This window comes from Vulpes lagopus, chromosome 4, assembly GCF_018345385.1.
Source record: "Vulpes lagopus strain Blue_001 chromosome 4, ASM1834538v1, whole genome shotgun sequence".
Taxonomy (NCBI): domain Eukaryota; kingdom Metazoa; phylum Chordata; class Mammalia; order Carnivora; family Canidae; genus Vulpes; species Vulpes lagopus.
In genome coordinates, this window is record NC_054827.1 from 58,140,940 (window position 1) to 58,157,104 (window position 16,165).

General features: G+C 40.0%; 1 protein-coding gene across 5 annotated transcripts in view; it reads left to right on the forward strand.

Moving 5' to 3' along the window:
• CUL1 (cullin 1) overlaps nucleotides 1-16,165 on the forward strand; it is a 99,822-nt gene that overhangs the window by 29,871 nt on the left and 53,786 nt on the right. For all 5 annotated transcript variants that reach the window (XM_041751868.1, XM_041751866.1, XM_041751865.1 and 2 more), the window contains one exon: nucleotides 6,387-6,687. In XM_041751868.1, the coding sequence (XP_041607802.1) occupies nucleotides 6,548-6,687 (140 nt within the window). In that variant the 5' untranslated portion in view covers nucleotides 6,387-6,547. The remainder of the gene's footprint in view (nucleotides 1-6,386; nucleotides 6,688-16,165) is intronic.

A 16,165-nucleotide genomic window follows, 5' to 3' on the forward strand; every position in this document is an offset into this window, starting at 1 on the left:
CGGTGGGGACAATTAGAAAACTGGAATCAGTAGTTTGAAATAGAATATTTTGCTTAGGGGATCCCTGGGTGGCACAGCGGTTTAGCACCTGCCTTTGGCCCAGGGCGCGATCCTGGAGACCCGGGATCGAATCCCACGTCCCAGTGCATGGAGCCTGCTTCTCCCTCTGCCTGTGTCTCTGCCTCTCTCTCTCTCTCTCTCTCTCTCTGTGTGACTATCATAAATAAATTTAAAAAATATATATATTTTGCTTATTTTCCAGCGTATTCTGCATATAAACTGAAGTGTGCTTTGGCACAAAATTACATGTGTAGAATTAGACATAAAGCATGTATGATAAGTAAAACTTGACATTTTAGCATGAAAAGGTTGTATATTTGATCTTACAGAGTATCAGCAAGTCTTGGTGTAGAGTAAGACTCATTATTGGAACCAAATGTAGTAGAGGAAGAAAGAGCATATAAAGAACATTTGGAAGAAAGAACATATAAAGAACATTCGGATGCTGAGCTAGAAGAGTAGAGGTGTTTTAGAGAAAAATTACACTGACCATTTTATTTAGTGTGTTTTAACTTTGCCAGAGGATAAGTGGTATCTTGACTTTATCCTTTGTGCTGTTTAGTGGTTTTCTTAGTTTAAAAAATCTTAGACAGGGATCCCTGGGTGGCGCAGCGGTTTAGCGCCTGCCTTTGGCCCAGGGCGCGATCCTGGAGACCCTGGATCGAATCCCACGTCGGGCTCCCGGTGCATGGAGCCTGCTTCTCCCTCTGCCTATGTCTCTGCCTCTCTCTCTCTCTCTCTCTCTCTCTCTCTCTCTGTGACTATCATAAATAAATAAAAATTTTAAAAAATTTAAAAAAAAATAAAAAATCTCAGACATTTTTAAAAAGTTGGCTTCCTTAAATTTTAAAATATTGTAATGGACTTAATATTGATGCAGCTAGGAATGATTTATTAGCTCTTTCAATCTATTGGCTGTTTTAATTAGAGCCCTTTGGGTTTCTAAGATTAATAAATAGAAAACTGGTGACTGTGAATCTGGGTTTTTCTTTTGGCTCTTTTAGTCTTTCCCTGAGTTTTGTTCTGTTTCTTTTTGTTTTGTTTTTTGCTTTTGGGGTTTTTTGTTTTGTTTTGTTTTGTTTTGTTTTTTAAACCTTCTTTATTTTAAACTTTAAATTTTTAATCCAGTATTGTTAAGATATAGTGTTAGGTTAGTTTCAGGTGTAAATATAGTGATTCAACAATTCTATACTTTAGTCACTGCTCATCATAAGTGTACATTGTAAAACCCCATCACCTATCCCACCCACCTCCCCTCTGGTTACCATCATTTTGTTCTCTGTAGTTAAGTCTGTTTCTTGATTTGCCTCTCTCTCCTTTGCTTGTTTTGTTTCTTAAATTCCACTTATGAATGATAGCATATGGTATTTGTCTCTCTCTGGGGTATTTTGCTTAGTGTCATGCACTCTAGCTCCATCCATGTTGTTGCAAATGGTAAGACTTTATTCTTTTTTATGGCTGAGTAATATTACATTATGCATATATATTTCACATCTACTTTATCCATTCAGTTGTTGGACATTTGAACTGCTTCATAATTTGGCTATTGTAAATAAGGCTGCATTAATTAGAAGAGTGCATGCATCCCCTTTCAATTAGCATTTTTGCATTTTTGGGTAAATATTCGGTAGTGCCATTACTGGATTATAGGGTAGTTCTTTTTTTTAATTTTTTGAGGACCCTGAATACTGTTTTCCAGAGTGGCTGTACTAGTTTGCATTCCCACCAACAGGGTTCCTTTTTCTCTACATCCTTGCCAACACCTGTTGTTTCTTCTGTTTTTGATTTTAGCCATTCCGATAGGTGTGAGATAATATCTCACTGTAGTTTTGATTTGTATTTTTCTAATGATGAATGACGTTGAACATCTTTCCATGCATCTGTTCGCCATCTGGATGTCTTCTTTGAGAAAATATTTCTTCATGTCTTCTGCCCCATTTTTTAATTGGATTATTGGGGGGGGTGTTGAGTTGTATCAATTCTTCATATATTTTGGATACTAATCCTTTATTGGATATGCCATTTGCAAATATCTTCTTCCATTCAGTAGATTGCCCTTCAGTTTTGTTGATTGTTTTCTTTGCATGTGGAGGAAGCTTTTTGTTTTTATGTTCCAATCATTTATTTTTGCTTTTATTTCCCTTGTCTCAGGAGACTTACCGAGAAAGGTGTTGTGATGGCTGAGGTCAGAGAAATGACTGCTTGTGCTCTTTTCTAGGATTTTTATGGTTTTAGCTCTCATATTTAGGTCTTTCATCCATTTTGAGTTTATTTTTGTGTATGCTGTAAGACAGCTGTCTAGTTTCACTTTTTTGCATGTAGCTGTCCTGTTTTCCCAACATCATTTGTTGAAGAAACTTTTTCCCATTGCATATCCTCGCCTCTTTTGTCCAAGATTAATTGACCATATAATTGTGGGTTTATTTCTGGGTTTTCGATTCTTGTCTACTGATCTGTTTTTGTGCCAGTACCATGCTATTTTGATCACTGTGTATAACTTTGTAATATAACTCGAAGTCTGAAATTGTGATACCTCTAGTTTTGTTTGTCTTTTTTTTTTTTTTCAAGACTATTTTGGCTGTTTGGGGTCTTTTGTGGTTCCATACAAATTATAGGATTGTTCAGGTTTTGTGAAAAATGCATTGGTATTCTGATAGAGAGTACTTTAAATCTGTAGATAGCTTGGGTAGAATAGATATTTTAACAATATTTGTTCTTTCAATCCATGAGCCTGAGATGTCTTTCCATTTGTGTCATCTTCAGTTTCTTTCATCAGTGTTTTATGGTGTTCAGAGTCCAGATCTTTCACCTCTTTGGTTAAATCTATTCCTAAGTATTTGTAATATTTTTGGTGCAGTTGTAAATGGGATTGTTTTCTTAATTTCTCTTTCTGCTCCTTCATTATTAGCATATAGACATGCAGTAGATTCCTACATATTGATTTGCTGAATTTACTGAATTCATTTATCAGTTCTAGTGGTGGAGTTTTTGGGGTTTTCTACATATAGTATCACGTCATCTGCAAATAGTAAGAGTTTTACTTCTACCTTTCCGATTTGAGTCTTTTTTTCTTTTTCTTGTCTGATATTGTGACTAGGACTTCCAGTACTATGTTGAATAAAAGGTGGGCATCTTTGTCTTGTACCTGACCAAAGGGGAAAGCCTCAGTTTTTCCCCGCACTGATGATGATGTTAGCAGTAGGTTTCTCATAGATGGTCTTTTTCATATTGAGGTATGTTTCCTCCAGACCTACTTTGTTGAGGGTTTTTTTTATCATGAATGTGAATGTATGTTGTACTTTGTCAAATGCTTTTTCTGCATCTATTGAAATGATAACGTGGTTTTTATCTTTTCTCATTGATGTGATGTATCATGTTGATTGATTTGCAAATCCTGAAATGAGTTTCCTTATTTATTGACACCTTGCAAATGAAAGAACCTGAAATTCAGACTAGAATATTGGGGAATACTGGCTTTTGAGAATCCAGAGGTCTGTCTGCTTGTGGTCCTGCCACTTTCCAGCATTTTAATTCTGGTCAGGTTTGATTACTTCTCTGAATAAGTTTTTTTCTAATCTATAAAAAGAGGGATCCCTGGGTGGCGCAGCGGTTTGGCGCTTGCCTTTGGCCCAGGGCGCGATCCTGGAGACCTGGGATCGAGTCCCACATCAGGCTCCCAGTGCATGGAGCCTGCTCCTCCCTCTGCCTGTGTCTCTGCCTCTCCCTCTCTCTCTGTATGACTATCATAAATAAATTTAAAAAAATCTTTTTTTTTAAAAAAAAAGAAGGACCGGAACTATCTTTAAGGTTACTTCTAGTCCTCTTGTCATTGGCTCTAAGCGAATATTTTTGGTACATAAATTTTTCAGTTTACAAGTATGTCACATACCAGAAGTTAATGGGTTAGCTTTTAAGAAGTTGCTTTATTCCACAACAGTAGTGCTATGTCTGTTTTGATTGACTATTAATAATACATAAGATAGTGCCTATGATAGTGCCTAGCATCATAGGTAGTTCCTACTAAATATTTGTTAAATAAAATATTAATGATCACTGAATTTTTATAACTCTTATAAGTATGTTTAAACACCATGTTAAAATACATATACATTGCAGTGACCAGAATAATACACATTACTAAATGAAACAGCAAGAAATAAATTTTAGCCTAAAACTTGACGGGATGAGCACTGGGTGTTATTCTATATGTTGACAAATTGAACACCAATAAAAAATAAATTAATTAAAAAAAATTTAGCCTAAAATCTAGTGTTTGAAGGAAAAAGTTTAGAAGAAACAAGATCAAATTTAATGGAGATTCTAACGAGGGACTTGGGGGTAAGTTCAGATGCTTTATAATAGTGATGTTTCATTATTTCTAAATCCTGTAAAAAACATCCAGCTTTTGAATTCCTCAATTTATTATTTCATTTATTCATACAAAACACTGACCTATATGCACCAGGCTCTGAATGAGATTTTCAGGATACTGTGGTGAGCAAAAGAGATGGTCTCTGTGCCATGAATCCTTCTCACCAGAGAAGGGAGAGACCCAGGCTTGGAATTACCAGGAATAAGAGTTAAGAAGGAGAAGTCCCATGAAGGGAGCAAGCCTCATCCGGGACTTCCTGGTAAGCCTGCCCCAAATGAACGTGGGTAGAGAATGAGCACAGGGGCTCACTGGCCCATGCAACAGATGCAGAGATTCTCAGGAGTGAGAAGGGGACTGGCATGGCCTGGAAAGGAGGGAAAAGCCTGCGTGGCTGTGCCCGGGGGCCAAAGGGGAGAGTTTTGTAAGAGTCACATGAAGAGATAGAAAGATCTTGTAGAGAGTGAGTGGTTTGAGCAGCTGTAGCCCACAGGGCCCCAGGCAGGGCTGGCTTCTGGGGGCCCGGGCTATAGCCCTTGCTCAGGTGTGAGAGGGGCTGCAGCTTTTGTGGGTAACTGTGTTGGTGTTGGGCCGTGGTATTAAAATTGCTAATCTCGTATAGAACAACTCTAGTAAATTATTTCGAGTTTTCCTAAAGAGAAGATCTGGGGGTGCTTTGTTCAGGATTTCCCTGCCTCACACCAGCTAGACTCCCCAACACCTAATCAGATTTATAGTTTTAGACTCAACTGCTGTGTGAAGCCTTGAGAGGGTGAGTCAAAGGGAGGGGCGCTCTGGGAGTGTAGACTGCTCAGATGGCATCCCCGTGTTCAACAACGATGATGATGATGATGATGATGATGATGATGATGATGTCGTCGTTGTCATCCACTGGGAGAGGAAGAGGAGGTAGTGAGTGGATGTGACATGACCCCAAAGGTTAAAATGAGTAGCACTGGAATGTGAAAGAATAGGAATGAGGCATTAGAATTATTCCCAAGTTTCTGACATGTGGATACATGGAGCTGCCCCTTACGGAACTGGGCAACACCGGTGAGTGGTAGAGCTGGGGACGGTCCCTGAGTTCAGCCAGAGACCTGCCGGAGGGGATGTGAAGTGGGCACTCGGGTGTAGAGCCAGGCCTGGGCCTCAGAGGAGCTGTCTGGGCTGGCGATAAACTTCATTCTGTGAGTCACTGGCATGTAGAGGTTTGAAGAAAGAAGGTTGAATTGGCCCCATAGTAATCCACTTACTTGAAGTTACTATGATGGTGCCCAGTGGACACGATATGGGGAGGAGAAGGTAAAAATGGGAGGAGTAGAAAGTTTTTCTCAGTTGCTGCTAGGAATTAAAAGAGCATCTCGATGGGTATGAGGTGCCTGGCTTATCTAAGATAGAATTAACTGAACTGTGTGTGAGTCTAGGGAATGTAAGTGATCATTTCTTTCCCCTTAGGGGAAAATTAAGTGTTAGGAAGGCGTGCAGTTTTAAAGAGGTATTAGTACCAGGTGGTACTACCATCCCGACCACACTATCAGGTGGGGTGCTGGTGCTGGCTGGGTTTTCCTACTTTTTAGGTATTTGTGCTTCTCTTTTTGGGAGTTTCCTTTGGGTTTATCTAATTGCTATGTAGGTCAAGTTGCATAGTTTAAGTTTTGATACCTTCAGAAGGCAAAGAAAGGCAACAGTATTAGTTGTGCTTCTACAGAGTTCCACACAGCTTTTCTTGTGAGCACTTTTCTTATGAATTCGTATGATTCCAAACTAAATCTCTAAGCATATTTGTGTACGTAGATCATATGATTTTGTATGCACAGAGAAAGAGAAGTGTTCTGTAGATGAGCATGATGCCAACTAAAGCCTGTAGACTGAATGTTTCTATCTATGCGGCAGGCACCCTCTTACCCACCCTGGATGTCAAGAAAGAATTCATTAATTCACTTTATTTCTTCTTCAGGTCTGCCTGCAATGAGATTTCATTCTCTGCATTTAAAGGACATCCTTTCTGAGCTGCTGTGAATAAATTTGGAATGATACTGTATATTTTCATCTAATGGAGAATTAGCTGTACTTTGCATAAGGATTGCTACACTGGACGACTTCAGAATATTACTCACAATGTCCTCGAACCGGAGTCAGAATCCTCATGGACTGAAGCAGATCGGCCTCGACCAGATATGGGACGACCTCAGAGCTGGAATCCAGCAAGTATATACCAGACAAAGTATGGCAAAATCCAGATACATGGAACTCTACACGTATCCTACTGCTTGAGCTGCAATTAATTTGCTTAGAATTTTGATTATTTCCTATAGTGTGATCTGTGAATTGCTAGAAATTTTACATCGTGTTTTCCTCTTTCCAGTTCATTCTGAGACACAATCGGAGTTCTTTTTTAACTTTAAAAATTAACTCACTCTTTAAGTTTTTTGACCAGAGGTGAAATTGGCTAGTTGGTTAGTCTTGAGCAATGCTGTTTGGTAGGAGTTATTCGCTACATATGGCTGTTCACATTTGCAGTCACTAAAATTAACAGTTCCTAAGTCATGCTATCTGTATTTCAAGTGCTTGTAGGTGGCGAACTACTTTTGTCATTGCAGAAAGTTCTGTTATTGCAGAAAGTTACGTTGGACTGTGCTGGTTAAAGCAAGGGAGCCTGGGTCTCTGTATTGTCTGCAGCCACCTTCGTGCTTTGGGGGCTGAGCAGAGTCGTTGCATCAGAAATGGTCTGGTTCACAAAGTCAGAAATACCTGCTGTCTGGCAGTTTGCTGACCTTCCTCTAAAGGGTTACCACATAGAGCAAAAAGTCTTAACTTTTATGACCTTGTTTTACAAATATGGTAGTAAAGCATTTCACTCACGCATTATGTGGTACATAGTGTATGCAAGGGGCTGCCTGAATGCTGCAGATGTCACGAGATGTAGCTCCTGGTCTCTATTACCTACTCGTGATATACTTTTTAACCTGCGGGGTTTCTTGATTCCAATCAAATAAAAGAAGTTAAAATTTACGCTCAGTAGAGAGCAGATTGTTACTGGTTCTAGTAGTTTATAAAGTTGTTAGTTCAGTGGAGACTCATGTGTAAATTTTTAGTATATCAGTAATTGTCAAACCTGGTTTGTGATATTCCAATATACCATCAGCCATGCTGATATTTTAGAATCTTTTCCCCAAAATTAACATTAAATAGATATGAAGCTACATGTCTAGCTCAGAATTAACTTAAAGCTAATTAGAGTACACATTCATACACGCACATACATTTACAAACCGCTTAATTGAGATACACCTCACATACTACAGAATTCACCCTTTTGTGTATGTGTGACCCTACGTGGGTGTGAAAAAATTCACCCTTCTTTAATACAGTGTTTTTAGTGTATTCCCAAAGCTCTGCAGCCATTGACATTGTCTAATTGTGGACTATTTCCATCGCCCCCAGAGGAAGACTTTACCCATCCGCAGTCACTTTCCATTCTCCCTCCCCTGGGTCTTGGCAACCACTAATCTACTTTCTGCCTTGATGCATTTGCCTATTCTGGACCTTTCTGATGGATTGCACAGTATGTAGCCTTTTTAGACTGACTTTTTTTACTCAGCACAGTGTTTTCAGGTTCCATCCTTGTCATATTGTGTGTCAGCATGTCATTCCTTTCTACGGCTGCATCGTGTGGGTAGATGCTGCATTCTGTTTATCCACTCGTCAGTCATGGGCCATCTGGGGTGTTTCCACTCTATGGCTCTTCCTGAACGATGCTGTTAGAAATAGTATAGGTGAATTTTTGTGTAGACAAGTGTTTTCAGTTACCTTGGGTAGATGGCTAGGAGTGGGATTGCTAGATCATAAGATACAGAAAACCTTCAAGAATAGAATCTCTGAAAAATGAGAGGACATGACTCCACTCAAGAGGGCTGTGACTGTGGTGAGACAAGGCACTTGGCTTGATTTCTGGTGTGCAGAAAAATCAAGGAAGCCCCGATGGAGACCATGGACATGTACCTGCTGATTTGTCTCTGGGGAATTTCTTAATATGTCATTTTTGGCTGAATCAGATTGGTCCTTTGTCCAAGGTGTTAGGCTTTTAGAACTCTAGAATGTAGAGACTTTGTTCGCTTGCAGCAATTACTGAATTCTTGCATTCTACGAATAATTATAATATGTAGTTCTTCAGTTTTAAAATTTTGAGGGGAATACTACTCTACAATTGAGCATTCTTTTCCTCCCAGTTTTATTTGAGAACGTAATGGCTTCATACATTTATTAAGAGTGGAGAGTCTAGCCTGAATCTGAAATATTTTACGTTAATTCTTTAGATATTTATGAGTAGCAGTCACAGTTTTAAAGATTTTATTTACTTATTTGAAAGAGAGACAGCACGAGCAGGGGGAGTGGTAGATGAAGAGGGAGAAGCAGGCTCTGCACTGAGCAGGGAGCCCAATGCAGGGCTCGATCCCAGGACCCTGAGACTATGGCCTGAACTGAGGTCAGACACTTAACTGACTGAGCCACCCAGGTGCCCCTGTCTACTTGTATTTATTAATTATTGCAAATCCTCAAGCACACTCCCCCCTCACCTGCATTTTTAGTCTCAGTGTCATTATTGTCAGAATGAGAACTTGGGGGCAGCAGACACCTCTTTCTGAAGCACATCTTCACTTCTGTTAAAGTGTTCTAAGACCTAGCACTGCCTCCAACACTCCTGGGAGCTCTAGCCCTGCCTCAGTTTGCATGATGCAAACTTTTTATGAAGAAAACTTTTTTAAAGTTTTCTCTCCGGGTGTATGTTCAGTCTCTCCTATAACCGCTTACTGAATCGCCTCTTCAGATCGTCTCCTACGGGCTGGTTTATAGTGACCTCTGATGCTGATGATTGATTCCGTTGCCGGTTGGCAGGTGCTTTGGGTTCCGGGAAGGAGGAGCAGACTGTGTACCCCACTGTTCACTCTTCAGAGTCAGACAGTCCTGGTCAGTAGTTGCTGAAGGAGAATGGGTCAGAAGTGGGGGAGAGGGAAGCTGGTTGAGAGAAAAGAGGGATCCTTTTCCTTCCTGACTCTGGCTGGAAGCTAACAGCTAGATCTTTACCCTTTGTTTATGCTGGAGAAACATATGTGACATGCTTTCTCGAGAAAGTATCTTGCTTCGGAATATGACACAAATATTCTTGGAGCCTTATTATACAGTGTAAACGTTTTTCTTGACTTTTTAACTCAAAATGGCAAGGGAAAGAGAACAGTATTTTTGGAAAGAAAAAAGCCCCAGAGCATCTGCAGTCCGAAAGGTCTAGTTCAGTCCACTTTGTTTCCAGCCACTGCTCAAAGGCTTCCTTTTTCTTCTCAAGTTTTAGCCTCAAGCCCTTTCTACTCGCTGCATGCCTGCCTGTTCGGTTGCAACTTTCTGTGATGTCTTACATACTACACAGTTGACCCTTGAACAACACAGGTGTTGGGGTGTTGACCTCTTGTGCAGTCCGAGCTCTGCGTGTCACTTGACTCCCCAAAAACTTAATAGCCTGCTGTCAACTGGAAACCTGAGAACATAAACAGTCAGTTAACACCTATTTTGTGTGTTCTGTGTGTTGTTTCCTCTGTTCTCACAATACAGCAAGGTAGAAAAAAATACTAAGAAAATCATAAGGAGGAGAAAATACATTCATAGTACTGTACTGTATTTATTGAAAACAAATCCACACTTAAATTGAATCATCCCATGCAGTTCAAACTTTTGTTGTTCAAGCCAGGGTCAACTGTAGATACAATACAGTGGTGAAGTGTTTTGGGGATTTTTTGGCAGTAAAATAAAGGAATGCATTCTGTATGGGTGGATATGTAACAGGGGTAGATAATAGCAGATGTTCTTTCTTTTGAACTTGAAATAAGTCATGTCATTTCTTATTTAGTTTATTGACACCATCATACTTGAGGTGTCATGCTTGGTGCAAAACAAGCATGGTCTTGATTAATATAGCAGATATTTATGAAGGGGGTGCAGGATGATGTGCGGGTCCTTGTGGCATAACAGAGCAGCCCATGTGATCAAGTCTGTCTACCAGGCTGTGTGGTTAGTTTCTGTTTTTGCCAGGCCCCAGATCTACCTGCCCCTCGTCTTCAACCAAAATCCTTTTTAATTTTGGTCTGTGAACACTCAAATCATGATTTTGCCTTCCCTTGGAATCAAGAGAAACCTGCAGGTTGAGGTCTTTCTTTTTTCTTTTTTTCTTTTTTCCCCCCGTATGCCTCCATAAGTTCTCGTCAGTGTTGACGTTTCTGGTCTTTTAAACCCTGTAGTGCTTTTAAACCCTGTAGTGCTGTGGGCTGAAATAGTTTATTCTGTTTCTTAGCCTCTTTTTTCCAAAGTCGTCTTTTTCCCGAACCGGTACACTAAGAATCCCTTTCCTGTTTCCTAGTCTTGGCTGTTTACCTCTCAAGAGGTTACAAATGAGCATACTTGAGATTCATATTTAATCTCCGTCCTGATGTTCTTTGACACAGTTCACCATCCCTGGAGTTGGGGGCACTTTTCCACCTATAGTAAAATCTGCTGAGCCCTTGGCTGCCTGTAGCATATGCTTTGCAGGGATAACATGCCAGGACATGCTGGTCCTGCTGCTGCCGCAGTACCTACCAGCTGTGCGGGCATGTCCCAGCTGCTGCGTCATTCTTCTCAGGTTGACACACTTAGCCTCTTGCCAGCTCTCCTACAGGAGCTCTGGGCACACGGGGGATATTCCAGGTAGTGGCCTTTCTACCTCCTTGGCCTGCCTGCTGCAAAATTCTCTTAGCTTTGTAGAAACTTAAAATCTCACAGAAAAGCAGATTGGGCCAAAAGAATAACAAATTCTTTGCACAGTACATTGATGATGATCCATGTCTACTTTGAAGTAACCACCTAGTCCGATTGCATTTGGACATTTTCATCTTTTTTTTTTTTTAAGTTTTATTTATTAGTATATGCAAGTATGCGAGATGAATGAGGGTGGGGGGAGGAGCAGAGAGAGAAGGAGAAGCAGACTCTGGGCTGAGCAGGGAGCCCCACATGGGGCTCGATCCCAGGACCCTGAGATTTTTTTTTTTTTAAGATTTTATTTATTTATTTATTCATGAGAGACACACACACACAGAGAGAGAGAGAGGCGCAGAGACACAGGCAGAGGGAGAAGCAGGCTCCATGCTGGAGCCCAATGTGGGACTCGATCCCAGGACTCCAGGATCAAGCCCTGGGCTGAAGGCGGCACTAAACCGCTGAGCCATCTGGGCTGCCCGATGATAAATTTTCAAATGTTCTTTTGTGCTTTTTAAGATTTTCAGTATAGAACATGCATATTAAAGTAGTTTATTAGGGACACCTGGGTGGCTCAGCAGTTGAGTCTGCCTTTGGCTCAGACTATGATCCTGAGGTCCTAGGATTGAGTTTTAGATTGGATTCCCTGCAGGGAGCCTGCTTCTTTCTCCCTCTGCCTGTGTCTCTGCCTCTCTGTATCTCTCATGAATGAATAAATAAAAATTTTTAAAATAGTTTATTATTTTTTATTATGCAAATGGAAGTCCTAGTTATACCTACTCATAAAAGTCTGTCTGTCACTGCTGACCTTATACTATTAAAATAGTTTCTAGGGTTGACAAATCATATTTATCTTTGAGAGAAAACCCACAAATTATATTGCATAGTTGCCTCTAAAAGCAACTTTTTGTTTCTATTACTATAAACATGATATGTTCAGGTTTTTTCCTTCTAAATTTGAAGATTGATATATCGTTATTTTGAGAGAGAGAGCACAAGCAGGGGGAAGGGCAGAGAGAGCATCTTCAAGCCGACTCCCCACTGAGCATGACCCTGAGCTACTCAGGCACCCCTCCTTTTAAATTTGATTCATCTTACACCTATTTAGAACACTGAGCATTTTCAAATTTTATAATCACAATCAGTTGCAAGCAGACTTTGCTTTTGAAGTATGCTGTGGATGTAAAGTTGCTTTACATGGGCTATCCCTTTTTAGAACCATACCTAACAATAGCTGAGTGAGAATTTGATTCTTTTACAACTTTACAGACCAACTGTACCAAATGGTAAGTGGTCTTGGGGCTCTTGCATATTTGTACGGGTAATACATTTGTTGACATGTGAATATAGGAAGTATTTTTAATGTTTTAAATGCAACTTCTGGTGTTGTCTTTCCAAATCATTTTTAATGATTTTAATTTTAACTGTTTAAATTCCACTCTTAAGTTTCAGTTGGGTAAGAAGTGGTGGTGGAAAATCGTTCTGTTTTGTTTTGCTTCTTGAATTGAATTAACTTCTCTTTTAGAAAATGAAAATCATGTGAGTTTGGTGGTAACTAAAATTCGTGGAGAGGTTCCCCAGAGGTGTGTGAGTTGAAGGCGTGGTGCTGGGGGTGACAGTCATTGGAGTCCCCCATGTCTCCCCGAAGCACTGGCATCATTCCTTGGTCTTACAGGTGGATGTGTGCGGACCACTCCTGCAGCGGGAGACAAGCCATTCCTTTACAGTCCCTGCAGCAGGGAAGGTGCTCTGGAAACATCTGCAGGAATGTGTGCACGTGTGTGGGTTTGCCTTAGACTCCTCTGCATCGGATGTGACCCCTTTCAGTGACTTGTCCCTACCAGTCATGCAGAGGGATGGCCTGGCAAATGATTGAACACTTCTGTGGTGACAGAGGAGTTGTACGGCCTGTTGTAGAGGCACAACCAGGCGTGGCTCTTCAATACAAACTGTCATACCACCTACCACTTACTGGCCTGCCGGCGCCGAGGGACCCCATGTCTGCTCATTCCTCATCTATTTTCTGCCTTTGGCTGTGTTACCGAAGAATCTCCAGGGAACTTTTTTAAAGAGACTCTCAAAAGTTTTAAAAGTTAAATATATGGGTTTGTTAGATTCTGGCTGCCTTACATAAAAACTAACCCATTGACTCCTGAATGGAGCTTCTATTTCATTACTTTTTAGATTTTTAGTTTATTTTTACCTCTTGATGGTTTCCTCTTATTCCCATATTTAGCTTATCCTCATAATCTATTTTAGTTGTTTTTGGTTTAAAAGTAATCTTAGATGTGACCCATTTTATTCTAAATATTCGTCATATTTATTTTGTTTTTATACTCTTCATCTAAAGTAAATGATGCATTAACACGTAGTTGTTCATGTGTTGGAATGGCACGTGGTCAGTGTGGTCTCTGGAAGCAGAGCAACAGAAGGACCCCCACTTCATGCAGAGGGAAAGAAAGCATCTGGAAGCGTGAGGGCTGTGGTTTTCCCAGGAAAAGGCCACACCCAGTAATTCAGGAGTGCATCCATTTCAGAATTATTTCAATATGGATTATTTTCCCTTCCAGATGCTACACTCGAAATACTCCAACGGTGTCTTTCTTCACATCTGACTCCGGGGTGACTCAGGGAAGGACTAGTTTCCCTGGATAGATGACTTCTCTCAAACAGCTTCTGATACACATGAAGAACCTGCTTTTTCCTTTTCTGAGAACATTTCCCCCCATAGTACAGCTGATTCAAAGCTAAAAATTGTGAAAAGCTAAAGATTGTGTGTTGTCAAAGCTGTATAGAGTGTGTCCAAATGTGTGGGCTGTGTTCCTTGCCTTTCTGCTGACTCAGCCTGGATTCAAAGAACAATTGGTGCCATTTTTTGTAAGAGGTGGTTCACTGCTCCCTCAAAAATCTACACGTAGGGATGCCTGGGTGGCTCAGTTGGTTAAGTGCCCAACTCTTGGCTTCAGTCAGGTCCTGATCCCAGGGTCGTGAGATCTAACCTAGCGTTGGGGTCCATGCTCAGCCAGGAGTGTGCTTAAGGATTCTCTCTCTCCTTCCTCTGCCCCTCCCCTACCTTCCCTCTTAAAAAAAAAAAAAAAAAGTATACACCTATTATTATCTTCTGTATAAGCTTTGTGTCTAAAGTTTCCTTTTCACAAAAAACAGTAAGTAAAAGTTGCCTAGGCCAGCAGTTTTCATGAGGAGTAGTCAGGCTTTAGGCTGGACTCTTCCGCAGTTGCACACAGCCGTTCACTTTGTGGATTGCAGCTCCTGGGAGGAAAAACCTATATGAACCCCAAAATAGATGTATTTGGGGACTTTTTAAAATGGAATTTTTGTTTTTCAGATCAATAATCATGTAAGATTTAGAAGTCCAAAAAGGCACATGATGAAAAGTAGACCTCCTTTCCTTCCATCTTCCATCCAAGTCAGGGCCACACTAGTGGCCCTCGCAGCTGCTCTTTTGGGCACATCCCTCTGTGTGTTATCTGTGTGTGTGTGCGTGCGCACACACACATACTTGTACAGAAAATGGTTGTTCATATTAACTTGAAAATCACCTTTACACAAACAAATACTCAGTTGTAAATTAACATATAACTGTAAGATTTTTGTTTTTTATGTGAATAGTAATTGATCCTTGCAGAGAACTTGCTCTGAGCCATCCCTCTGAGGGAACAGAAATGATCTCCTGACCATACCCCCATTTTTAGCTCATAGCTAGCCACTTGTTGTTCTTTTGTCCCCAAAGATAAGCATCTTTGTTAGAGACAATAGAAAAACAATTTTTTTGCTTTTCCTTGATTACTTTGATAATATTTGTATTTTAGTCACAATTACAAATTGGTTGTTACCTGAATGCTTTTAGAAATGCTGCAGATAAATACACTGAAATCAAAATTACTTTTGACATATAGCCCTCCAAATGTGTAATGTAGTTTTTTCTGTCACTTTGTGGACAAGTGATAGGTCACTTTGTTTAGGTAGATTTTAGGATTCTGGCTTAGATATTATGATTTTGTATCTTACTTTATTTTCCTGTTCTGTCAGATGTTTATTCTAGCTTATGTCTCTTTTTTAAAATTACTTTTCTATTATGTTTCAGATATGTTATTTCAAGTGCCTAGTGAAGTGGAAGACAGTATGTAGGTACACATGGGGGTGTGTGTGATGGAATATTTATGATGACATATTTTGATGGTCTCATCTTGTTAATTACAAATTTTATAATGAGTAGTGCAGACAGGTAATATTGCATAAGAGATAGAGAAGGGAGATGAGATAGATTTTGACCCTGGCAAGGTTGGAGAGTGTCATAAACTGTGCAATTTAAGTGAACTTCAAAGGATGACTGTAGGTATGAGAAAAAAGGGATGAAAGTCTTACAGAATTTGGCTGGAGAGAGACACGAATGAGAAAGTGGGAAGTAGCATTTGCAGAGGATGATGCCACGTTTTAATGAACCTTGAAAAGCAGGTATGAGTTTGTACTTGTTTTACTGTTTTTGTTTTCTTTTTGAAAGTATAGGTTCATAGAGATTGGATATGTGACTTGAGAATTAGTGACTTGATGTCAACAAATTTTGAGAAGTTTAATCTGGAAACCAAATGGGATTAAAACAGGTAGAAGTCAAACGCAATGAGAGACCAACTTGGTCTTAGTAGCGGTAATCCATCTGGGATATTGTATAAGTTCTAAACTAGGGTAGTGGCAAGAGAAATAGGAAACAAAAGGAGCTAATTTCTGGCCTTCTGGTTACAGATGAAAATTACATTTTGACTTTCCCATTTATGACATCACTAGAATGATAGTATAAGAATTTTAAGATCAATAGAGACAATGAATTGGAAGAGAATAAAAACCATAGGTGAGAATTCAACCAATTTTTGTTGGAAACAAAGAGAGCACTTGTTGTGATGAGCCCTGGGTGTTATATGTAAGTGAAGCACTAAATTC